The sequence below is a fragment of the Triturus cristatus genome, chromosome 3_2, assembly GCF_964204655.1.
Source record: "Triturus cristatus chromosome 3_2, aTriCri1.1, whole genome shotgun sequence".
Lineage (NCBI taxonomy): Eukaryota > Metazoa > Chordata > Amphibia > Caudata > Salamandridae > Triturus > Triturus cristatus.
This window is the reverse complement of record NC_140584.1, coordinates 655,064,247-655,080,548: the sequence shown is the minus strand read 5'-3', so window position 1 is coordinate 655,080,548 and position 16,302 is coordinate 655,064,247. Positions and strand designations below refer to the sequence as shown.

The 16,302-nt window shown below is 43.8% G+C and overlaps 1 protein-coding gene across 1 annotated transcript in view; it reads left to right on the top strand.

Moving 5' to 3' along the window:
• Positions 1-16,302, top strand: part of UNC80 (unc-80 subunit of NALCN channel complex) — a 3,271,126-nt gene that overhangs the window by 392,493 nt on the left and 2,862,331 nt on the right. The window contains exon 6 of the mRNA XM_085648598.1: positions 7,955-8,028. Within this exon, the coding sequence (XP_085504724.1) occupies positions 7,955-8,028 (74 nt within the window). The remainder of the gene's footprint in view (positions 1-7,954; positions 8,029-16,302) is intronic.

The window sequence follows — 16,302 nt, the reverse complement described above, 5'->3', positions numbered from 1 at the left end:
CCTAAATACCTTGTTAATCGTTTTATTCATTATGATCCTGTACGATGTCTGCGATCCTCAGGGGCCAATCTTGCTAAGATCCCGAGGCATAAATATAAAACTAGGGGCGGAAAAACGTTCACAGTCCTAGCAGCAAGGGCTTGGAATAATCTACCCGTAAATCTTAGACTGATTGGGTCTGAGTGTCCTTTTAGGAAACAACTGAAGACCTGGGTCTATCAGCAATCTGATACCTATGTGTTGGCAGCTATCTAGATTTTTTCACCACATATCCCTTATACGCATGCTCAGCGCCAAGATGCTCCTTCCGGAGCGAAAGCTGCGCTTTACAAATACCCAAATAACAATAACAATAACAATAACAATGTCTCACGACCAAGTTGGGGGTGGTCTGTTGTGGGAGGGGAGATTGTGGGAAATGGGGAATGTTTTATTGTTTTTGTTGTTTAAAGTCTCACATTGGCCTTTGATGGGTAGGCACACTTGCCACAGGTTGCATAATCCAGGTTGCACCACATTCAGTGTAGGGGCGGATGGCGGGACACAGTGAGCCCCAAACGCCAAGGCAGCTAGACTCCCTCCGCGTGCTTACGTGGAATGTCCGGGGGCTTAATAACCATTGCAAACTGCGTAAGGTAATCCACTACCTGCAGAGGCAGAATATTGATGTGGCCCTGATACAGGAGACCCACCACCCACTGAATAGTGCTATTCTGTGCAGTAGAGGGCTGGCCGATCATGTTAATGTCTCCGGATTCACCACACATGCTAGGGGAGTTCTGACATGGGTTAACCCTAAATCCCCCTATACATTGGTCCAATTGGAATCGGACAAGAATGGTCGCTATGTTATTTCCAAATGTCAGGGAAGGGGTATCGACTTAATTATAGTGAATTTATACGGCCCCAACTATGACTGTCCGGAGTTTTTCTCTGCGCTGGAGTCCTTAGTGGCCAGATACACTGATGCGCGGTACCTCTGGGGTGGGGACTTTAATTTGGTCAGAGTTTCAAATTTTGATAGATCAGGGGGTCCGGTGAGGAGGACCACAGCAGCGGCATAGGCACTTGAATTCGCTATGACGAGACTGGGCATCTGCGATGCTTGGCGCATGAGGCATCCAGACAAGGGGGGTTACACACATTATTCTGCGTATCTAAACTTGCACACCCGTATATATTATTGGTTACTCTCTGCTTCCCTTATAGAGCACGTTCGGGAGTGCTTGATTTTACCGCGTACTCTATCAGACCATTCTCCGCTGTTACTGGTTATTAGCACGCCGAAGAGGACTATTCCTCCATTCACCTGGCGCTTCCCCCCTTACTCACTGCTGGACCCTCTTTTTAAAGCTGAACTAGCTGAGGCAATAGAATGGTTTTTTCCCATAAATGTGGGTTCAGTGGACAGTTTCCAAACAGTGTGGGAAACGTTTAAAGTATATATCCGTGGCGTGGCGTGGCTATGGCCAAGCACTCAGGGGTTCTTCGCTCGATTCGTGGCAGACTCTCTACTCTGGAAAAGGAATTGGGGGCGTTAGAACAATCTCTGATAGAGAACCCAGATGAAACAACCACGCAAGCCATTAAGGACCGTTTGGGGGAGTATCAGGAAGCTGCAGATGGCGAACTGAAACACATGGGTAAATATGCAACAGCACGCACCTACGGGGAGGGGGATAGACCGGGGTCAGTTTTGGCGCAGATTATTAAAGCTAAACGCAGCAGAACGCTGATCACAGAGCTTAAGTCGGAAGAGGGTGACCTGCCTACGGACGAAGCGGACATAGCGGACTGGTTTAAGATATTACGGGGACCTATACACTTCCCGGACTACCAGAACGGAGGACCAAATCTTGGACTACTTAGAGCATATCAAATTGCCATTTCTCACGAACACACATCGAGTTTCTTATGCGGCCTATTGATAAGGATGAAATATTGCTTGCACTGTCCGGAATGCGAGCAAATAGTGCTCACCATGTTGATGGCCTAACTGTTGGGTTCTATAAGACATTTTTGGATTTATTACTCCCGCACCTGGCTGAGCTTTTCGATGATATGTGTGTGTCGGGCACAATGCCACCATCGATGGTTATTGTCACCGTACCTAAACCAGATAAACCGCTAGATGAATGCGGATCTTGCCGTCCACTCTCCTTGCTTAATGTGGATACCAAAATCTTTGCAAAGGTTCTTGCCAATCGTCTTTCCCCCCTGGCACCAACGCTGGTAGCTCCGGAGCAAGCGGGCTTTGTTCCGGATAGGAATCTCACCTACAACCTTCGCACGGTGTTCGGCACCATTCAACATGTTAGGCACGATACTAAGGCCGTCGCGGTCTTTCTTGACATGGAAAAGGCCTTTGATTCAGTCGAGTGGCCTTTTCTGCATCATGTTCTCACTAGGATGGGGCTTGGCCCCGTCTTCCTTCAGTTGATTGGTGTACTGTACACTTTACCCAGGGCGCGAAGAAAAATAGGTAATTTGGTGACGGATCCCATAGCTATTACATGAGGAACGAGAGAAGGCTGCCCGTTATCCCCCGTTTTATACGCTTTGGTCGCAGAACCGTGGGCGTGTGCGCTTCGAGAGTATCACGGATACGAAGGTATTAGTTTTCCGACATATAAGTAGGCTCTCCGGTTTTAGGTTTAAACCTATAATAACTGATAAACCCCCACCGGAAGGGAAATAGCCCTCACCAGTGAAAACATATAAACACTGAAAAAATCCCTGCACAACCACAAACTAACTGCCATTCAAAGAAAGGAAAAGGAGACTGAAAGAGTCATTTTTATTTCTTCTTGAATGGGCCAATACAATGTAACTTTGTTATATAAGGTAGCAGTAAGAAAGACTGGGCTAACATTATTCTGCTTGAGTTTTGTTGTTTAGGGATGTCACAAAAATATTGTTTCTTCATCCTTTTTTCAGTTTTGTGGTCTTAGATCTAAAGATACAGGGGTTAGAATCATGTTTTAGGTGTTGTTAATTTATTTTATAAACTGTAGAGAATCAGGAAATATCTAAATCATATTTGATTTTTTGTCTACGTTTAAGTCTTTCACTGATAGGAAAAATGTAGGTTTCATAAGAATCTTTCCCAATATGTACCATCATATTTACCCACAGAGAATGGGTAAACACCCTTGATACATCAGCCCCCTTTACTAGTGAGTCAGTATTGAAAGTAGTTGATTTGCCAAATACCCCAGGCTTTAAACATTCAATGAAAGGTATAGTGACAGGTATATGTGAAAAGTGTGAAGTCACAAAGCATTTGAGAACTGGTGAAAACATGACACCAGGATTTTGGAAAACATGGAATGCAGTGTCACTTGGAATACTGCTGCAAAAAGTTCTTACCAAGTTCAACAAAGATTGGAGTGATATTGTTTGTATTTGCAATGATTCGGCTACGTATATGAAAAGTTGTGTGATGACCTGTCAAAATCGATACTTGAGCTGAAGTGCTTCCTTGTAGGAGATCCTTGCCTCTTGTTAGATGGTAATCTGAAAGCATCTTTACAATCTTCAGAGTTAGTGAAGAATGCGATTGACTTTTTAGTCCATTCTGGTGCACTGTTTTGTTATGCGTGGGAACTAAAACACAAATATTTCTCATGTTGTGCTTTGTGTGGCATCAAAGAAAGAGTCATCCCAACTGTGTCACTTATCTGGTGGTTCTCAGTCCTAGATGCCTTGAATGCTATATTATCCATGTGGCAACTGTTAACAGAACTTTTGCTGAGTGATGATGCAAACTGCAAGAAATATGAGGATCTTTGGTCACATATTGATGGTAATTTGAAAACTGTACACTCTACTGCATTCTTAGAATTTTACAGGAAAGCATGACTGCTGTAGTGGACATAACAAAAAAACTAGAGTCTGAAAACACCCTTGTCTGGCAAGTGTTCAGCATAATTCGTGTAGATGTGAAACATCTCTTTGAGAGCAAGCTGGGTGACACTTTTAGTGACTTTGGCCCTGCAGCATGTTCCATGTTAGAGTACTTGCCAGTTGGTAAGCAAAGTAATGTTGAGGAGCAATTCAGGAACATTTATTTTATAATGTATGAGAAATAGCCCCTCCCCAACCATGGCATTTTAAGTCAATGAAGACTCACTGTGGTACTGTGCACAGGTTATAGATCCCTTCCGTAAAGGGAAATTTTCTCTGGCGTTTCAAAAGTGCTGCCGCATTTTTGACCGCTTCAATAACATTGAGGGCAAATGCGCCCAGTTCAACAGATATGTTGCAGAACCTGTTGCAGAGAATCACAATCTTCAGGTGCACCAGTATTGGCATGGAAAGCTATGCCAGTGGGCAGAGTTAGCAAATTGCGTACTGGATATTATGGCGTTGCCTGTCTCAAGTGCCAATGTTGAGAGGGCCTTTTCACAGATAAAAGTTTACATGAGAATGAAAGAGCTAGCTTGCATGACCAAAGACTCAGTGAAGAAGTATTGTATGGTGTACTACGATAAGTTTGATTTGTAAAAATGCATTTGGACCTCATATACACTGTACGTACACTGTCTATATACCATCCACTATCAGTGCAGAAAGCAAGCAATAATAAAAGCAAAAAGTTCCATAAACACCGGAAAAACACTGTTTCTTTTCTTTTTAATGGTGTGAAAATGTGTAACCACTGATAACCACTGTTTTCTAAGGTATTGAAATCACTGGAAAACACGGAAAAACCCCACCAGAATTTACTAAAAATAGAAACTGAAAACAGGAAAGCCCACATATAAGTGGTCTCCACCTATGCGGATGATACACTGTTGTACGTCCGAGACCAGGAGAACAATCTTTCCTCTATCCTTAGAGAAGTAGTGCATTTCGGAGTGCTGTCGGGATTACGAGTCAACTGGTCTAAATCCCTAATTTTCCCACTCACCCCGGCTACGTCACAGTTTGTACCAGAGTATCCACTATGCTGGTCTACTGAGTCGATTCGATATTTGGGTGTAAGGCTCCATACAGACTCGGAGGTCGTGTTTCGGGAAAATTACGGTACAGCGGTTAGTAAGCTGGAGGATGATGTGGGGACTGGATTAAGCTACCGCTATCATTACTAGGTAGAGTGTCCAGCATGAAGATGGTGAGTTTGCCCCGGTTCCTGTTCTTATTCACAAATATTCCCATTGTTCTACCAGTATCATTTTTTCAACGAGTCCAGGCATTGTTGATAAAGTTAGCCTTGGTGGGCAAACAAGCACTGGTGCGTTGGCAGGTACTTACCCTCCCGTATCATATGGGGGGGCTGGGTGCCCCGGATTTGAGTCTGTATTACAGAGCGATGCAAACCGCTCAGGCGTACCACTGGATGCACGGCTTGCCAGATATCCTGTTTCTCCGCATGGAACGGCTTTTTGTCGACTCGCTACCCCTTCCTGCCACAATATGTGCACCCTCTGACCGCAGGACAGGGATACTAGACTCGCTTAATTCGACATGCCACGCCTGGAACACTTTATTGAACTTGCAAGCGGGGGCGCTTCTGTACTCGCCGGCTATGCCTATTGAATGGGCCCTTTGGCTTGCTCCATGCCGGGGCAGAGGAGCGGTTCGAGCCTTGCAAGCGCTGAATGTTCTGACGATGGGAGACTTGTTCCACGATGGGGTAGTGAAGACATGGGAAGACGTGGGGGGCTCAGCCGCTGCCAGTACTTTGCTCCAGAGATTTCAGTTCCACAGGGTGCGGAGAGCCCTGCGGGAAGTGCTGGGGGACGATCTTCAGGAACCACCGGAGATGCTGGAACTGTCATATAATATTAAAGCTAAATCGCCGCGCAAGGCGGTTTCCAACGTTTATAAATTGGCAATGTCACATAGGGCGAATCAATATACGAAAGCCAGACCAGCCTGGCAACGTGACTTGCAACAGAAAATAGATGACTCTATGTGGTCCTATTGATGTACTAGCACCGAAGCATTTCGCTACACGGCAGACACAGGCTTGTCCACTTCAAGTTTTTTAATAGAGCGTATTATACCCCGGAGAGACTATGCAGATATGGGCTGTGGGAGGACTAGGCTTGTGACAGATGTCATGCGCACTCGGCGGACTTTGTCCACCTAGCTTCGCATTGCCCTGAAGTGTATAGATTTTGGGAGCAGATCTTTCTGGAAATGGGCAAGGTGGTGGGTGTGGAGCTTTCCCCGGACCCGGCCTTGGCTCTCATGGGGTACTCTAAGCGACTGCCTAAAGCGGTCCGCAGGTTGGTTGATATGGGTCTGCTGGTGGCAAAGCGGTGTGTGACAATGTGTTGATTGAAGGGTCCTGTACCCACAATGGCGCAATGGTCGCATGACATGCTTTATTGCAGCACCCAGACTGAGACCTTTAGTGAATTACTACCTCCCAGGAGCAGGCCCAAGAACGTCTGGGGACTATATACAACGTACCTACTTACTTAAGAGGTTATCCCAGAGGAGGCAGCTCCCGCCACCTCGGACACGAACACTCATGACCCTGGATTATGAGACCCTCCATATTAAACATAACAAGTTACACTCCTCTGGACACATCCCGCTTGATACTGGTCCGCATCTGGCTTGTTGTATAGCATCTGCAGAGAGGGTGGATGGGTTAGGCCTTACTAAATCGACATGGGGTCCCCCTTGCTGGAAACACTGTGGGGTATTGGCCTTGGGGTGATGTGTGTAGTTACCTCCTTTGGAAGGCCAAAAGTACACTATGATTGTTGTCCTGGAATGGTGGGTTTAGTGCAGCATGTGCTTTTTTCGAGCGACGAACCTCCTATAACCTGTGATTGACGACCGCTGCCTGCCCCTTGGGTTGTTGGCTAACTAGCTGTGTTCATTGCTGGGAATTATTGAGCTGCCGGCCCATAGGGTTGTAGACGAGAGGCTGTGTTATTTTGAGACTTTGTGTAAATAAAGGTATTATAAAATCAAAAAATATACATATATATTGCGAATCCTACATACATTGCCTTTTGCGAGTCCTTAATAGCGAATCGCTAAAATTCGGTATTAAGGACTCGCAAAACACTTTCTTTATACATATGCCCCTGTAAGTTCTATTACAGCCCTGTACGGAAATCCACTGATAGGCTTCATAATTTCGTGACCAAAATTTAGAACCTGTATCAGAGCTGTCAGGGGTCAGCGTAGCTTTGAAAGATGCATGACATTGACTTTGAATTGCGGAACAAAATGCTTTGCCTAACAGTTCCATAATTTACCTAGATCCAACCGTCAGTATGTAATGCAGAACATGCAAGTGTGTATTCATCATTCCATCCACTATAAGCGCCTTACAGATAGCGTTATCAGCTGAGTGTGACATTCATGTGGTGTTTATATAAACCCCTACCTCAATGTCACAGTGTGCTGATCGCTATAGTGGTATTTTGTGTGCACTTATACAAAGAAGCACCTTTCAGTGGTATTGTTTGTTGTAATGCATAACCAACAATGGATTGGCCGCAGTCAGCATGTGTGTAGCAGTCATCTCTATCTTATAAAAGGTTTCCCGAAAAAGGACTTCTCTTTGATGGTTTATTTTATACTTCTATTCCAGGTCAAGTGTAATTTTCATATCTATCACTAATTTAAAACATTTTTGGCAGAGTTGTTTTTTAATACTGAGCGTTGGGCACCGGTGACACCACAGTGTATTTTTGCTATCTTTTGTGCGGTTTACTGCTGCATGTGAATATATAAATCTTCTCTATTTGGATAGACAATTTGTGCAGCACCAAATTGCTCTATATTGTACTTCTGATGCAATATATGTTACCACAGTTTTTTTCTAGTGGATATGCTTTTCCAACCTCCTCCGAAAAGTATTCTGGTGTACTGTACGTGTTCAAGATTATCTAGAAACATATAATGAACTTATGTGGAATATTGACTGTTATATGAAAATATGTACTTATTTTAGTTGTTGTTGGATATTTGTTACTTTCAGCCAAGAGAAGTTCTCCAATGAACAGTCCAAACCAATCTTCGGAGTCTCCAAATGCAGATGTTGGACAAACTGAGGTACCGTTGATCATAGTAGAGTATTATAAATATGGAAACACTTTGGAGAGAACCTCTCCCTTGAAATGTGATGGAGGTTACCTGGGATAAATAAACCTAATCTCCACAAACAGTTTGCATCAAAAGAAAATATAGTCATGAAAACACAGCCTGAAGCCCATGCACTGGCCATGTTTCCTCTCCTTCATCTTTTTGACATGATAAATGGAATCAGTTTGCTCAGTCAGTGTATTGCATGTGAATGTAATACACTGTGGTTGAGCTGTGGAGTGGCTGACAGGTCGAACTTCACCCCTCCTTGCCCCATCATGACTGGCCCAGTGTTCTCACACCCAGATTTTCTTGTCAGTCAGATTGCTTTGGGAATGGGCTGCAGAACAGTCCTGACCCATTCTCCGGCCCCCACACAACCATCAGCCAAGGCACCGGGGGAGCATGTAATGCTGTCCCCTGTAAGGCAGCATTCCCATTCCCTTCACAACAGTCCCCACTGTCCCCGCTTTCGCCACACACTTTTATGACTTGCTTACAGCAGGTGGTAATTGTGTGTATTATAGTTCAAAGAATACATTTTGCAATACGGTGTGGTAAATCCAGGTCCTCGCAGGTCAATCCCAAAAGGTGATGATAGAAATGCTTGCAAATAGTCTAAAGCACTGGCAATCTCTGTGGTTAGCATTTATACTCTTCATTTTCCTCCCACTGTGCCACTGTAGACAGAGGCCCACCTTATCCAAATCAGTACTGACCCTGCTCCTCGTGGGAACATCCCATTCTAAACTTCCCTGTCAGGGCCCCTCTGTGGGGGAACACAAACAAATCCAGACCAGTTTCAGCCTGAGTAGGCCTCACCAGTGAGGCATGGCATGAATCCTGTGGCACAGCAGTCCGACGATGAACCTCTGGTCATGTATCCTTTTCCACTTAAGGCATTACATCAAACACAAAAGGTGATGAAAGGAGGGCGTGCAAATAGTCTACACCGCTAGCATTGTTCTTGGTAGCATTCCAAATCATTGTTTTTCACTGTTATAAATTAAATCTCCCATCCAATGGATTTGGAATTTAACTTGTGATTGCACGAGACTGGCAGGATTTTATCACATTGTGCCAGTATTTACAGCTGCAGAGTTTGCACCCAGCAGCAGGGTAAAACTCTTAGTTTAAGTGTGTTTCCACCACACAAATCTGCCTCTGGTAGGCTTACTGAAACATTCTTTGTCAGCCATGAAGCATACAGCACAATTTTATTTTTCCATACGCTTTGGGCTGAATATCAATCTAGGGTTACTTTAATCCACTCATTAACATCTGAATCAAACCTTTAATATAATTTATAATAAGAGAATTTAATATCCTCATCCAAAAGTGAGCACTCTTCAGTCTGATCCTTTTTGGGTAAGGTCACATTGGAAACATTGATGGAGATAATTAGGCCTCAGCAAATTCATGTGTCGGTCTATGGCTTATTGAGCTACACATCCCAAAACTTTAAATCATTTGTATAATTGTTATGTCCTTGTGACAGCGTGCTGAGCGAACGCCCTTGATACACCAGTCCATTGTATGGGTAATCTGACAACTAATGGGACATTTTCATACGAGCCAGTTTCTCGGAAAGGTTAGCAGAGTTGGAGCAGTATTAGTCATATTAGGAACGCCATGCTATGTGCTTGATTCCATTACACTGAATGTTCACAGACAGGAGCATGTGAAGTGCCCTACAGACTTCTGTACTTGAATAGGGCAGCATGGTTGTTGTGAGAGGAGGTGGCCAGAGACTGAAGTTTGGGATTTCGGTTAATGTGCAGTGGCGGCTCGCATAGGGTGTGCTGCCGGGCGGGGGAGGGACAGGCTGAGGGGGTAGTAAACTCGAACCTACGACGGAACGGAGGAAAGTAATAATTACTTTCCTCCGTTCCGTCGTATGTCCGAGTTTACTACCCCCACCCTGCCCCTTGCCTGCCGCACCGCCCCGCAGCACGCCCTATGCGAGTCGCCCCTGTATTAATGTGGAGATTAGTTCACTGACACTGAATCTTCTCATTCATTAAAGATTCCCGTCGTCCTCAGCCTGTCATCTCTCTTTGTCATTCTCTTTTTCAGTACTCCTCTCTCCTCTCTTCCTTATCCTCTTTCTCTCCGTTGAGTATTTATGTGGAGAAAAAATACTGTAAACAGTTCCTGCTTCTCCTTAGGGGATTAAGATTTAACCTATGTACCATATCTCCACTCCTTTCCTCTTTTTGTATCATCTTATTTCTTGGTTAGCTTTACCTATCTGCCTTGTTTTTTGTGTTAATCACTATCTCAATCTCAATGCTGCAATGCAGCGTTGTGATAGGTCTGAGCGCCATGGTTGGCGCTCAGACCTGTACAGGGAGATTTTGCATGTTTGTCACTAGGCTGTGTAATGCCGCCTGGTGGGGAACATGCAAATTATGCAGGACTGCTTGGCCGGCCCTCAAGCAGACATGTGCACTTAGGGAGTGTGAACCACGACTCCCCTTGCGCTGCCCAGCCCCAAAAGCCACTGACATGCAAAGGAAAAATACAATTATAATATCTAAACGTTATTATCATTTAATTTTCCTTTGGAGCAGTGGGGCGACAGTCCTCAGCCTTAGTGGAGAGCCGCCACTGCATCCAAAGGCAGCACACTGGGGCATTGTTGAAGAATGCATCAAGGAGCAATACATCATGGTTTCGACTGAGCACGAAACGTTTGCAGCTGCATGAATTTCACTACGATAACCACTTTATTGTCAAGCCAATACATGGTTGTATGGTAAAGACTTGTTTGTGGGAGGGCATGGAGAACACACCTTTTAAGTTTTGCCCATCCTGTAATCACAAAATTCTGTAGTTAGACCAGTAGAGGGCCTGTAACATCTGTCTGCCAAGTGACCACAGCAAAAGTGTATTCTTGCCTTAGAGGGAGTGCCCGAGTTAGAGACACAGGTGATGGGGCAAATGGCATTGGATAGGTGGCAGAAGGCTGAGTGCCCAGCAAGGAAGAGATGCTTATTAAACAACTGCATTCAAGTCCAGAGATAAAACCTGTATACGAATATGCAGCTGGAGGCTGGTGGTTTGATTCTCCCTTTCATCCCCTAACCTGGCAGAAACTGAAGCCGATACAGGCCTGCCCTCCTCCCCTCACTGCTACAGTAGGATCTGCTGGAGGATGAGGGAGATGGGGTGACCCACCAGCCCTGCATAAGACTGTGTTGGAGGGGTTGAGCCTTAAAGGACATTGCAGTGTTTAACTACAGGCCAGGATGCTTTGAAGCTTCTTGCTTGGCAGAAGATGTGGTGAGAGGGCAGGAGGTCTAGAGCTTATTTGGTCCCATGCCTTCTGGCGACAGTCATTGAAGAAGAAGAGGCATTCTACTGATTTGAGATGGGCAAAGAAAAAAGGAAAGTTGCTTAATTTACTAAGCCTCCTTCAGCTCAGTCAGGACAGCTATTATCCTGCAAGCAATTAGGGAAATTAAACTGTCACTCTAAGATAAGATCAAGTGGGGGGGGTTTGAAGTAGAAGCATCATAACTTCAGAATTTGTATCATTACTTAAGCAGGCTCCCCAGAATTTGGCTGACTGCACAAAAGAAGCAGAGACCTGTATCTCCATATTAGAAGATGACATGCAGTCACTCAAGAAAGATCTTAAACACCTGGAGGATGTCTTAGGCTTGTTGGAATGTAGAATAAATTTAAGATGCAGAGGGCAGGTGTAGAAGAAATAATCTGAGGCTTGTGGAAATTCTGGAGAGGAAGGCACTAGGACTGAACAATACCACCTCACCTCGTGGTTCAAGTAGTGGATCACCGAAATGGATTTGTCTCCTTGTTTTGTGCTAGAAAGGACTCATCATGCCATGATTCCCAGGCCCCCTGTGGGTGCTCCTCAACATCCCGTAATTGTCAGAGTGCTGAGCTACATGGATTGAGACACCATTCTTGGAGCAGCACAACAAAAAAAAGATGTCTACTTTAATTATTCGAAAGTACATGTTTTTCCAGATTGCACAGATTAGCAGCATCAAAAGAAATCCTTTACTCAGGTCAAACTAAAACTGAGAGTTTTGCAATGTAAATATACGTTGCTGTATCCAAGAAAACTGAAAAAAGTTTGCATCAAGATTTAAAGTTTGGAGTATAGATTTTACTCCATCAGGGGGACAGAGTAAAATACTCCATCACCTTGAAGAATTCTAAATCAGCGCCTGAGTCTTGTCATATATCTGTATCGAGGAAAAGCAATGCACAACAGTTCCTCGTTACAGAAACGAAACTTAGCAAGGGGCATTTCTTGAAATCAAACAGGATTAGTTTCGAACACATAAAATGGTATCAGATAAAAAGAAAATGGCGTATCGAATGCTAACTTATACATGACATGAAAGAGCATCAACGAGCATAATCTAACAATAACATAATTATCCAGGTAAATAGGGCCGCAACAGCAAAGCAACTGCACTACCCATAAAGCGTTAATTCAGTTAAGTTGTGAAAGCAGCAAATACTTCTAAATTTGAAGTGTAAGGTGGGCGGGAGTGGGGTAAGGGGTTTTAATTGTTTTAATAATTAGATTACAGTTGGCTCACTACATAGTAGGCATTGTTCCAGATAGTGTTTCCTTTCCTCCCACTCATAACACAAGAGAGTAGATGGTCAGAATACAGAGTTATCTCCTGGAACGTAATGGTTTAAACAATAAAATCAAACAGAGCACTGTTTTGCAATATTTAAAAAAATTGTCCCTCTGTGTTTTCCTACAAGAGACGCATCAACTGAGAACAAAAGGTAGTTTTCTGCTTAGGCTTGTGAACAACATGGTAGCAGTGGTTTATAATTACAGGTATGTTGGAGGGTCAGCCTTGCACTGTGGTTGAGATCTACCACACTGCCCTATAGACGTTAACCAATCTCCTGATGAAAGCCACAATCGAGAGGACAATTGTGTTGGTGTGGGGAATTTCAACACTGTAATGAATCAACATCTGGAGCCCACTGAAGCCTCAGGATACACCAACGTCACAACACTCACCGAGTATAATTGGTTGCTGGGTTTAAGTGATGTTTGGCTGGTGGAACACCCAGCAGATAGTTTACTTTTTATTCATACCCTCACTAATTGCAATCAAGACTTAATTTTTTTCATTGTGCCTGTACAAAAGTCATGGGAATTTTCAAGTCATGTATCATACCAAGATGCCTCTTAGATCACTCACCGATAGAGATGATGGTGAGTTTTCCTAATAGAGGCAATGATGGTCATCGGAGATGAAGGAGCACATGCATCAAGCATTTTACCAGTCGCAAACGGGCCGATTCACAGAATCGGCCCGATTGCAACTTGAAAAATGCCTTTTCCGATTCATGTACCCTTTTGCATTCGCAAAATAGGTAATCGGAATTTATTGTGATGACCTAAATTGCTAATGCATTTAGGGAATTGCAATTTACGATTCTCAATGTGGGATGCATGTAGCATATCCTAAATGCGAGTGTGCATTTAGGAAACGTTAATTACCATCAACTTGAAGTTGATGATAATATGTGCATACATTGGAAAATGCAAAAAAAAACCATTTTTTTAATGCGCTGCGTAGCACACACATGCCCTTATGGCATGTGTGTGCTACACACTAGCATATTATCTTTTTAGGGGCGGGTGCCTCAGGGGGGACTTAGGCACCCAGGCACCCTTCGATTTGCATTTGCAAATTGCCATGACCAATTTGGTGATCGCAAATTGTGAATGCATTCCCATTCATTCCTATGGGCCTGTAGGCCTATAGGCCCATAGGAATGAATGGTAATGCATTCCCTAATAGGGATTCAAAATTTGCCAATGGTGCAGTGGATGCAACCATATGCACAGGTATGGGACATTAAATGGCCAGGAAGATATGAGGATTGAGTTTTGCATTATGCAGACAACATCTTGCTGTATGTCCAACAACCAGGGAAAGCTATCCCACACTTGATGAACATGCTTAAAATATATGGCCTTAAAATAAACGGGGAAACATCTCACTGAGGGAGGAGGAACAACAAGCAGCCTGGGGCAGAATGCAACTCTGAAATGCATTTAATCACTTCGCATACCTGGATCTATGTACCTCCAGGAATCCACAAGTGTGTTAGAACTTGGAGATATGGAGAAAATGACAGCTGCCAATTACGGGGAGAGGGACCTTGTATAAAATGATCACTCTACCTCAGTTATTGTACATACTCCAAAACTATTCTTACAAACCGCAAAATAATGTATTTCCTTCTTTTCAGTCCTCCATATCGAGCTACTTGTGGGTGAATAAGCCTCAGCTGGTCGCCTTTATTCAATGTTTACTATCTTCTTACGTCTTCAGTCTTGGAATAACCAATATGTCCTTAAATTACTGAATGGACCAACTACTCCCCATATATGATTGCTGTTTTTTTGCAGACCAGTTTACTTAATGATGAGATTTAGATTACACCTAGACACTCTTAAGTATTTCAAGCCTGATGGCACTGATTCATGGGAGAAAACTAAATACAGCACTGCCTCATATCACTAGGATACCATTGGAATTGTGACACCTGGCTTTACCAAAATTGGATGGCATGGGGGATTAAGAAAATAACCTCCATGTCATCCCCATGACATGGTACCCAGCTTTCCAGAGTTATGCAATTGACAGGCTTCTGTACCTAGGACACAAGAGTGATCTCCAAGATTTGGACTATTGGGGTGTCTAGCCATAGTAAATGGATTTGCCAATTTGCCGCAGAATTTGGACTTTAATCTGAATTTTTCATTGTTTATAAATCTGACATGCTCTGGAGTGATATATGACAAGACTTAGGCGCTGATTTAGAATTCTTCAAGGGGATGAAGTATTTTACACTGTACCCCTGATGGAGTAAAATCTACACTCCAAACTTTAAATCAGCCCCTCAGTTCAGTTCCTGATTTCAACCCAATAGAGTCCAAAATAGTAACAGAGAAAATCGAGGGGAAAGGTATATTCAGACTGTATAGAGCACTAGTAGTAAACATGACACAGTAAAAATACTTAAATAGAAATGGGAACAGGACATAGGCTAGAATGGAAACAGCATTCCCCCAATTGGGGGTTGTCCCCTTTAGCACTACCTGTGTCCCTTGGGCAAGGGGTAAATAGTGTTCAAGAATTTAAATAAAAAAATCATCAATCGAAGTTCTATTGAATTTGTTTATTATTCAATGGTGGTATTCGATCTTCTTCATCCCACCTGATTCCTTCATATCATAATAATCAACAAACGTAGCTTTTGTTTCCTATCCCAATGCATTTCGGGCTGGTGTAGCCCTTCGTCAGGAGATAATGAATCTGAAAAAAGATATGTACATGAGGAAAATAACGATTCCCAGCCTATTAAAGGCTGATCGATTAACCACCCAATGAAAGGAAATAAAATAGACCTCAAGGTCACAGCTAATTGCGACTCCACTATTGTAGTGCACCTCCTGAAATGCCCATGTGGAATGGCAGATATTGCAACGACTGAAAGAAAAACAATCACCCTCCTAACCCAATTAGAGTTTACCATCAATGTGACAAAATCCTACATAGTCCCCCAAGAAGCACAAGACTAGCTGGGTAGCCTCTCAAAACAGAGTCTATCCTAGACTTGAGTGAGTCATTGCATTCTTGGGGCTACATCCCTTTTTCCAACAGTTGCAACCTCTGACACTGAGGCCAATTATGAAACTACTAGGAATGATTTGTTCAAACAGTGGTCACAAGCGATGGGAAGTTGCGACTGGAAGTTGGCAGGAAGACATACACTCCTGGCCAACATGGGTCCTCAAATGCATTGTACTTGATGGATGCACAGTTCACGGATTTCCTTCTTCAAGAAATCAAGGCATTTCTCCAAATCAATCAGGGTTTGATTGATTCACCTTGGACGACATGGGCGACATGGGCGTCGGGGAAGGCTGCCATGAAACGTGTGGCTCTGTCTCACTTGAGAGGTAGGGAAAGAGCAAAATACGCTCAAATCACTTACCTGAAAGTATCCATCCGAAGCATGGAACAGGAGATGCTTGGGAAGTGGTCAGAGGCGGTGCAGTGCCGATTGGAGGTGGACCGGGCCACCCTCTGGTAGTTGAGCTTGGAGGAAGCACCCCAGTGCTAAATGGCGTCCAACAAACATGTCTACACATGAGGAGACATATCCAGCAGTAGCTGGCGACGGGGAATGTCACCTTTTGCATAATGGCCAAGCTGACAC